Source organism: Hordeum vulgare, chromosome 6H (assembly GCF_904849725.1).
Source record: "Hordeum vulgare subsp. vulgare chromosome 6H, MorexV3_pseudomolecules_assembly, whole genome shotgun sequence".
Classification (NCBI taxonomy): Eukaryota; Viridiplantae; Streptophyta; class Magnoliopsida; order Poales; family Poaceae; genus Hordeum; species Hordeum vulgare.
Window position 1 is genome coordinate 61,378,136 of NC_058523.1, and position 10,717 is coordinate 61,388,852.

At 46.0% G+C, this 10,717-nt stretch overlaps 1 protein-coding gene across 1 annotated transcript; it reads left to right on the forward strand.

Annotated features, from left to right (window-relative positions):
• Positions 1–3,645: 3,645 nt before the first annotated feature.
• Positions 3,646–4,323, forward strand: LOC123403568 (histone H2A-like). Its single transcript, XM_045097495.1, has one exon. It carries the CDS (start codon positions 3,734–3,736, stop codon positions 4,199–4,201), a length of 468 nt encoding a protein of 155 aa, XP_044953430.1. The 5' UTR covers positions 3,646–3,733; the 3' UTR covers positions 4,202–4,323.
• The last annotated feature ends 6,394 nt before the right edge of the window (positions 4,324–10,717 follow it).

A 10,717-nucleotide genomic window follows, 5' to 3' on the forward strand; every position in this document is an offset into this window, starting at 1 on the left:
GCATGCAGTAGAAAATATTAGTTGCCCTCCTCCTTAGCAAGAGAACTATGCCAAGGACGATGACCCCGAATTGAAAAGCGCCTTCCACAACTTCTCGTGGGTAATGTGGAAAAAGTTCTGCAAAGTGCGTGCCACATTGTCCGGATTCTCCAGATTGTTATCCCACATCAGGATAGACCGATGTTGGCGGGGTAGAAGGCGGCGATGCAGCATTACCTAGATTACATTGGTAAGCTAGATATTATTCTTGAGTAGATTGGAGATCTTCTTTGTAAGCTACTTCACCTTCGCGGCCTCCCCCCAATCCAAGGCTTTTTTCCGTCCATGACACAAGGCGGGTGGGAGGACTCTATCCGAATGCTGGAGGAGCTGCCTCTCCAGCACCGCACGGCTTAGTGATGTAGAACCACTCCTTTTGCCACACCTTGATGGTATCTATGAAGGTGCCCTTTGTCCATTTGAACCCATCAAACTTGCTGATCATCGCCCCCACACAGTTAGCGTGTTCGCCATTGACGACCTTGGGCTTGATGTTGAGGTCTTTCAGCCATAGGACAAAGTGGGGTTGGACTCGTAGAAATGCTTCATAGACTGTGATGAAGGCTGAGAGGTGTGTGATGGAGTTTGGAGGAAGATCATGAAAGTTGAGCCCGTAGTAAAACATGATGCCCCGAACATAGGGGTGATGGAAAAAAAACCAAACCCCAGAGAAATTGAGGAACAAAACTACTCTCTCCCATATTTTGGTGTGGGGATAACCCATCCCTTCTCTCGAGCACGGTGGGCTATGTTCTCCGGCAGGATGTCCTTCTCGGTGATGCAAGCGGCCTCCCACTTGCCCTTGGAACCTGAGATGGCCATCGCCGAACTAGGGGAGAAATTCAAGGGAACAAGAGGAGAAGGAGGGCCTGAGTGCTGGAGCTTTGGGGGCAGGGAATGGAAACGACGTCGTGAGATCTCGGGTGCATGAGGGGGCTATGGTGGCCGTTTTACCTTTTATGGCTCGCTAAAATACCAAAATCCCCACCACTACGCCATGAACTCCACCATTTCCCGATGAAATCATGCGATTATGGGTGCGTGGGGTAACCCAAATAAAAATCCATATCCCTGGAAAAGATGGACACGATCTCCAAGATGGAACGTGTGAGTAAAAACGGTCTTGAACCACTCTTTCATAAAAGGGTTGTAGGCCTTGACCAGCAACGACCTTTCAGATAAAGGAGGAAAAAGCACTATTCACAACCGAACGACCGCCCTGGAATGAATATATATATATATATATATATATGTGTGTGTGTGTGTGTGTGTGTGTGTGTGTTTGAAGGAAGGAAGTCATCGGGAGCCGAACTATTGTTGGTTAAAGGAAGAGAAGAATCTACCTCGCAAAGCCGAAGACTCTATGAAGCAGTGAGAGGTTGAAGGGTTTGACATTGGAGGGCAGATCGGGGGCTACCGAGGGAGTCCGGGACTAAGGGGTCCTCGGGCCGCTTATCTATTCTCATGGGCGGGGCTCTTGGACCGTTCGACCATCGTTGGTGATGTTGGAATCAAAATGGACTCTCTCGAAGACTTGGCATACAATCCAAGGTGACATAGTGATCGACATATTCCTTTCTTATTATAAACCCCCGGTATCTATATAATACAGGGGTCCATAGCTCGTAGGACAGATTAAGCTCATTACGGTTACGGTTTTAGATCACAATAGTCGATCTCGAGGTAGATCAACATTGTACTTCGTACTACTTCATCAATTCAACAAGAGCATGACGTAGGGTTTTACCTATATTAAGAGAGTGTGAACCTCGGTTAACATCGTCTCCTTCGCCCCTTGTTACCCATCGATCCAAGATTCACGGTTCGAACCCCCTACTCGAGATCAGCCGGTTTTGACACCGACAGGCATCCCACGTGTCAGTGAGAGCGCTCAGATAACACCACGCATCCATCGACAAGTGGGCCCGTGGTTGGGGTTCTGCGTGTCGATAATCGTGCACCCGCTAATAGATTGGCCCGTCGCCCATGCATCGGTAACTGCTCACCCATTGACAGATTGGCCCGTGACCCACACATTAGTAACCGCTCACCCGTAGACGGATGGCCCCGCCATTGGGTGTCCTATGCAATAGTTTGAACGCCCACATACCACGATGCAACTGCTAACCCATGGGCCCTCTGTTGGGTTCCCACACGCCAGTAAGTGCACACACAACGTTCAACCAAGCTACCATTGACATGGTGTCCTACGCGTTAGTGAGACCACCCATCTACGACCATGTGAACGCTGACATACGGGTCTTACAAGTTAATACATGCACCCATTATCTACGACCGCTGCCATGGGTCCCACGTGTCATTAGTCGCTCGAGGTTGGTTCATTAAGAAATGTCGATTCGACCATTTGTGACGGGCCTGGTTGAAAGATGCTTTAAATTTTCGTGCGACACAAAACAAAAACTAAATATACATGTAATCAAATACTCCCTCCGTTCCTAAATGTAAGATGCATTATTTATTTAAAAAGTCAAATTTATTTAACTTTGACCAAGTTTATATACAAAAATATCGATATCTAGAATACCAAATCATTATCACTAGATTCGTCATGAAATATATTTTTATATTCTATATATTTCATATTGTAAATGTTTATATATTTTTCTGTACAATTGATCAAACATAGATGATGTTTGACTTTTGAAAAACTAATACATCTTATATTTAAAAACGGAGGGAGTAGCATAATTTCATCACATTTGAAAGCAAACACATATTTACACATCCCAAATATTTATTCTTTATTGTTTTTGTTGGCATCAATTTTACTCCCGATCCAACCATCCATTGCTGTTCACGCGGATCCATGGGCCCACCGCCCCTTCTTCCTCCCCCCTCCCCACGAATAAATACTCGGCAATCCCGTCTCCTTCCTCACCAACGCACCTGGCAATCAGCAGTCAAGGAATCCCCACACACATCTAGGCACTAGATAACGTTACCGTTTATTAATATCAATATCATATTTGAACAACTAGATTTTTGGAATTATGAGTGGCATGTTGTTTAGCTTAATGGGTGGAGTAGTGTTAGTACGACACGTAGCACTTAGGCTGATCGTAGTGAATATAAAAGAAAAAAACCCTAAGCATGATGAGCATGATGTTGACCGTGTCATGTCATATGTGAAGTTGCAAAACGCATAAGGCTACTTCGCAATTGATGTTTGCTTTCAACTAACAACTAAGATTCTATGAGTTGCAATCTCACGTACACCCAATTATTATACAGAACGAAGTTGCATTCTATATTCATCCGCGCGTATTCTTCAGTCGCTCAAGGTTGGTTCACTAAGAAGTATCAATCATTCGATCATTCCTGATGGGCCTGTTTGAAAGATGCTTTAAATTTCGTACGATACATCAAAAACTAAATGCAGGTAATCAAATAGCATAATCTCATCACATTTGAAAGCAAACACATCTTTACACATCCCAAATATTTATTCTTTATCGTTTTTGTTGACATCACAGCCGTCCATCCCGCTGCCGATACAGCCGTCCATTGCCGTTCCCGCGGATCCATGGGCCCACCGCCCCTTCTTCCTCCCCTCCTCCCCACGAATAAATACTCGGCAATCCCGTCTCCTTCCTCACCAACGCACCCGGCAATCAGCAGTCAAGCAATCTCCACACACATCTCTCCTACTCCCGAATCCGTTCTCCACCTAGCCATGGACGCCTCAGCCACCGTAGCCGCCGGGAAGGGGAAGAAGGGCGCGGCCGGGCGCAAGGCCGGCGGTCCCAGGAAGAAGTCCGTGTCGCGGTCCGTCAAGTCCGGGCTCCAGTTCCCCGTCAGCCGCATCGGGCGCTTCCTCAAGAAGGGCCGCTACGCGCAGCGCGTCGGCTCCGGCGCCCCCGTCTACCTCGCGGCGGTCCTCGAGTACCTCGCCGCCGAGCTGCTGGAGCTGGCGGGCAACGCCGCCAAGGACAACAAGAAGAGCCGCATCACCCCCCGCCACCTGCTGCTCGCCATCAGGAACGACGAGGAGCTCGGCAAGCTGCTCGCCGGCATCACCATCGCGCACGGCGGCGTCATCCCCAACATCAACCCGGTGCTCCTCCCCAAGAAAACCGCCGAGAAGTCGCCCAAGGAGCTCAAGTCGCCCAAGAAGACCGCCAAGTCCCCCAAGAAGGCGTAGTCGGCCGTTGCCTAGTTAGTCTGTAACTAGGATGGCTGGATGGATGGGTGTGCTTCACTGTTCTTGCTGTGTCTTTGTGTATTTTCTGACCGTGGTTTCAATGAAAATTTGCTTTCATGCAATGCGTTCGATCTGTGTTTCATTTGCTCATGCCCCTTGTTATCCCTTTGCTTAGAGAATTGCATTTTGGGTGTTGGTTTGCCATTCATACCCTTCGAATTTCATCCATCCAGGGTCCTGGGCGGGCAATTGCGAAGGTAGGTGGGAATCAACCAAACTGACCCAACATCTTTGGCGCGTGCCTGAAATGTTTGGTGGTGGGGTTTCCCGCTCCAATTGCGTATAGCACCAGTCGAAAACTAAAATTAAAAATCCATGTCTTTTTCCCGTTCCAGTTTCGCGCCCAAAAAGATTGGACGGAACTTTTGAATTGGCGGGGAGATTTCCCGCTCGTTCTGAAATTCAGTTCCGGGAGTTTGGCGGGCAACTCAAAACTGCAACCTATGTTATTTTTTAGCAGAGAGATTTCCCGCTTCATTTTGGTGCCCATTCTGACACATCCTTTTACAATCTTGGAACCATCTACCAGGTCCTCTATGTCCCGGATGGGCGCACAACCAATTTCCGGAAGGATAGTTGGATAAATGGGGAAATAAGATGATTAATTACTTGGTGAATTCCATATTCAGGCGCACGAAGAAACTCTGCGGAGGGCCTCCCCTCGCAACGGCCCGGTAGCTGATCTGTACCTGGAGCGGGGCCCGGGCCACTGAAGGACTATTCCTTCCTTGGTCACACTTTCAGTTAGCCATGGCGGAGATCGCGTTAGATGGCTGTGGACGACATACTCAGGTAAATTCTTGTACAAATTCAGAACATAATGCCTTCTCTGTAGGCAGGGAGGGTATGCCATGTGCTAAACAAATCTGGGGAACGGATCAAGGGCACCAGCGAATGTATACATGGTATGATGAAAACCAGTATGGCTTCAGTGGCGGATACATTGTGTAGATCATCACCATCTGTTCCCATGATACTAATCTGTACAATTTGAAGCTTAAAGGGGCATAATGATCTGTTTAACTATGGAAGTATCCGCCAGCTATTGGTCTGGTGCCACGGCACAAGAGAAATCCGGACTTGCGAATTTCATCCAGATTCAGGAATTTAGCTCACAGACCCAGTTAACAACACTAATAAACTATCTATAGAAGTGGTGAAGGGAACACTGCTTTTCGGTTGCACATTCACGTAAGAGCTCAGATGGTACAAGATCCATTTTTAAGAAACAAGCAATGATCCATCAAATAGCTTATATCCATTCGATCCATGCGCTTATGAATACAGAATGTGGCAACAAGATGAACATGATACTTGGTACAGATACAGGGTTAAACTGGTATTACATTGTAGAGTTAAACAAACGTGTAGCTCTTCTTGCTGTTCCCAGATAACCATGAAATCCGCACAAGATAGCTATGTCATGCTTCTGATGGCTGATGGCAGTCATACTTATGGCGTTCTCATGGGGCTCCTTCACGCACAGTGATAAAAAACATTTTTTTGATAAAGGACATTTCATTGAATTGATTTATCAAGGTGATACAACCGCATCCAAAGAATGCCCGGCCTCTGCATAACATGATGCACACATCCAACAAGTTCAAACGACCAAAAATAAACATTGTTTTGCAGCAAAAATAAATCAATCCAGCCTAGGGTGGGGCAGATCCTATACGGAGATTACACCGCCATCCATGGTGGGAGAAAACCTCCCTAGCCGTATGCTCCAGCCGTGTAGACACCGTCATAAAGAGGTCTCTGTCCTCCGACTTTCTGCAGGATAGACCAAGTACGGAGCCATCGTGTACATGCATGAATAACCCGCACAGAAGAGGAAACACATTTATTATTAAAACCACATAATTCCTCGTAAGCCACAATGCCCAGCATAAGGTAGCCGCCCTGCCAAGAATATGTGCAGAAAATTGTTTATCAATACCCCGCAACCAATTGCCGAACATGTTAGGTGCACTACGTGGGGGGTATAGATTTGAAATTATTTGAACTATGCCCATACTGCACGAGCGAACTTACACTAAAAAAGTAAGTGTTTAATAGACTCGTCATGTTGACAAAAGACACATGTCTTACTACCTTGCCAGGTTATGTCTAGTTAAGATGACCCCTCTGCTTAAAAACCAGAGGAATATCTTCACTCTCAGAGGTATTTTTAGCTTCCACAATTTTTTGTTATCAACTGGAACATCGATATGAGTCATTGCATCGTACAAGGACTTGACTGGGTGTAGTTTCCATCGAAACTTGTCCGGCTCGCTTGTCAGTTGAATGTCCTCCATACGAGAGTAGTTCATTCCATGCTGCCAGGCGAGGGTCCAAGAGGTCCCTACGAAAAGAAATATCGGGGTTTTCTTGTCCCCAAACTTGTTTGATCGTGATAAATTTATGTCTGACAATCCTATACAAGCTAGGGTACTGCACCATAAGTGGGGTGTCGCCTAGCGAGGTATCTTCCCAGAATCGAACCTGAGAACCATCCCTAACTGAGAAAGTACCAAATTGAAAAAATAATACCCTTGGCCTTCATGACACCATACCAAAAATGTGAATCGTCGGGTTTCCAATGAAGTTGAGAAATGGCTTTGGACCCCACATATTTGTTACGAATGATTTCCTGCCATACTCTATCCTCGGTGAGTAATTCGTAAACCCATTTACTGAGAAGAGCGATGTTTTTAATCTCAAGATCTTGAATTCCTAGGCCCCCTTGACTTTTAGGACGACATAATACAGTCCACCTAGCCAGACGATATTTCTCTGAAGAACCCCTTTCGGTAAGTGGAAGAACGACAACATGTATAGAACCACATTGCCGAGGACGAAATTGATCAAAATCAATCGCCCCCATATGACAAGAGTTTGGCTTTCCAACTGGCTAGCCGTTTCTCAAGTCTCTCTTCCACATGCTTCCACTCAGCGATAGTAAAACGCCGATAGTGAATCAGAATACCGAGATACCTAATCGGGAAATGTCCAAGCTAGCAGCCAAAAATGTCAGCATACTCAATTGCGGACTCTGCAGCATCGCCGAAGCAGAAAAGCTCGCTCTTATGAAAATTAATTTTGAGACCAGAGAGCTCCTCGAATGCGCATAAAAGCAACTTGGGGTTTCTTGCTTTATCTAGGTCATCATCCATAAAAAGAATAGTGTCATCCGCGTATTGTAAAATGGACAAACCTTCTTCTACTAAATGAGGAATAACACCGCTAATCCGACCGGCCACCTTAGCCCTCTGAACAAGGATAGCTAACATATCGGCTGCGATGTTGAACAAAATAGGGGATCCGGGGTCCCCTTGGCGAAGACCCTTCTCAGTCTGAAAATAGTTGCCAACAACACCATTGACTTTGATAGCCACACTACCTCCAGAAACAAAACTCCCCACCCAACGACACCATTTTGGTGAAAACCCCTTCATGCGTAAAGTTTGCAATAGAAAGGGCCATTTTACTTTATCATAGGCCTTTTCAAAGTCAATTTTCAAGATAACTCCGCTCAACCTTTTACGGTGAAGCTCATGTACGGTTTCATGCAGCACAACCACTCCATCTAGTATGTTGTGCCCGTGCATAAACGCCGTTTGAGTGGGTTTGACCACATGGTCAGCCACGCCATTCAGCCGGTTTGTTGCAACCTTCGTAAAGATTTTAAAGCTGACGTTTAGAAGGAAAATCGGTCGATATTGTTGAATACGACTATCCTCCTTAGTCTTGGCAGTAGAATAATTTCCCCAAAGTTTAAATGGGCAATGTCAAGGTTTTCGATGTGTAGTTGGTTAAACAACTGAACCAAGTCCACGTAGATCATATCCCAGAAACATTGATAAAACTCCGCTGGGAAACCATCTGGCCCAGGGTCCTTGTTGTGTTCCATTTGAAACACCACTGTCCGAATTTCCTCCTCAGGGAACAAAGAGGTTAAAATATCATTTTCTGCCTCCGAAACTTGAGGTATGTCATGAGTATTAGACTCATCCAGCATAAATGAACTTTCAGCTGAAGGTCCAAAAATCTCTTTGTAATAGTTAGTAATAAAGTTTTTGAGCGACACACCCCCTCGATACGGCCTTCATCCTGGTCAAGAGCGAAAATACGTTTCTTTCTATGCCTTTCATTGGCCAACATTTGAAAGTATTTCGTATTGTCACCCCCTTGAACAAGCGAGTCGGCCTTGCACCGTTGATACCATTTAATCTCTTCCTCGCGTAAAAGGCGGGCAATTTGCTCATTTAGATGACTTTTTTGCTCAATCTCCATAGCAGAAAGGGGCTGCACCTTGATATGTCTCCGTCGTATCTACTTTTCCAAACTCTTTTGCCCTTGGTTTGGACTCCAATTTGCATGATTTGAATGGAACTAACCCGGACTGACGCTGTTTTCAGCAGAATTGCCATGGTGTTGTTTTTGTGCAGAAATGAAAATTCTCGAAACGTCCTGAAAATTTACGGAGAATTTTTCTGGAAAATATGAAAAATACATGCGCAAAGATCCACCGGAGGGGATGTGCCAGTGGGCCACAAGCCCTGTTGCCGCGGCCTCCCCCTGGCCGCGACAACCAAGCTTGTGGGGCCCACGTGGCTCTGCCGCCCCCAATCTCAGCTCTATAAATTCACTTTCGCCCAGAAAAAAAATCAGAAGAGAAGATTTCGTCGCGTTTGCGATATGGAGGCGCCGCCACATCCTGTTCTTCATCTGGAGGACAGATCTGGAGTCCGTTTTGGGCTCCGGAGAGGGGAAATCGTCGCCATCATCATCATCAACCTTGTTCCCTCTCCAATTCCATGAAGCTCTTCATCGTTCGTGAGTAATCTATTCGTAGGCTCGCTGGGCGATGATGAGTAGGATAAGATCTATCATGTAATCGAGTTAGTTTTGACGGGGATTGATCCCTAGTATCCACGATGTTCTGAGATTGATGTTGCTACTACTTTGCCATGCTTAATGCCTGTCACTAGGGCTTGAGTGCCATGATTTCAGATCTGAAATTATTATGTTGTCACCAATATATGTGTGTTTTAGATCCGATCTTGCAAGTTGTAGTTACCTACTATGTGTTATGACCCGGCAACCCCGGAGTGACAATAACCGGAACCACTCCCGGTGATGACCATAGTTTGAGGAGTTCATGTGTTCACCAAGTGCTAATGCTTTGTTCCGGTTCTTTATTAAAAGGAGAACCTTAATATCCTGTAGTATCCTTTTGGACCCCGCTGCCACGGGAGGGATGGAAAATAGATGTCATGCAAGTTCTTTTCCCTAAGCACGTATGACTACACACGGAATGCATGCCTACATCACATTGACGAACGGGAGCTAGCCACATATCTCTCCATGTTATAACTGTTGCATGATGAATATCATGCAAACGAATCACCGACCCATTGCCTACGAGTTCGTCCCACTGCCGCTGTTACTTGTTTTTCTCTGTTGCTACTGCTGTTACTATTGTTGCTGCTGTTGTTACTTACTACTGCTGCTACCTGCTACAATTCTGGTTCGCTCGTCGTTGATGGGAAAAGACAATTTCCGTCAACGGGCAACTTCTGGCGCCATTGATACGACAGTTAGGAATAGTCTGCCGTCAACAGATCGTTTCTGACACCGTTGTTTTCATACTACTTTGCTGCTGATACTTTGCTTGCAGATACTAATCTTTTAGGTGTGGTTGAATCCGACACATTCAGCTGCTAATACTCGAGAGTATTCTCTCACTTCAGGACTGGCGAATCAACAAATTGGGTCGAATACTCTACCCTCGAAAACTGCCGCGAACCCACGCGCTGGTGGGCCATTGCAAGACAATTGCTAATTGTTGAGCAACTGGGAGCAGTTCTAGCTCTGTTGTCGCGAAGGCATCAAGTCAGGGACTCGTCAACCACATTCTTCTAGTGTCATTGCCGGGGACTGCCAAGCACACCTCCGCAATTTTAGCAAGGGCATCGATTAAGGTAGATAGTCGCAAATTTTCTTTTTTGTATATGCCACCAATATGTTTAGCCCATCCACGAAGGAAACGACACAATGGACGAATTCGATTATTCCATCTTTGGATGGGCATGTTACCACGTGGTTGACGTGCCCACACCTTCTTAACCAGGTTGTGGAATCCCTCTCTAGTGAGTCATACCAGTTCAAATTTAAACTATGGAGTCTTAGTGTTTGGAGGTGTTTCACCAAAATCGGTTAGCAATGGAGCATGATCCGATAAGGCTTCAATCCTTTCTAGTGCCCGAACCGTGGCAAGGAGATATTTATATTCCCAGTCGATGGTTACTAGCACCCGGTCAAGTTTTTCGTAGGTAGGAGTAGGTCGGTTATTGGCCCAGGTGTAGTGACGACTAGACATAGTGAGCTCCCGTAGGTCCAAGTTGTCAATAACAACATTGAAGAGGAAAGGCCATCTAGTGTCAAACCGATCATTGTTTTTTTCCTGTT

Bases quoted from the DNA above. Each gene is read 5' to 3' on its own strand.
- LOC123403568 (XM_045097495.1), top strand. From the start codon at position 3,734: ATGGACGCCTCAGCCACCGTAGCCGCCGGGAAGGGGAAGAAGGGCGCG.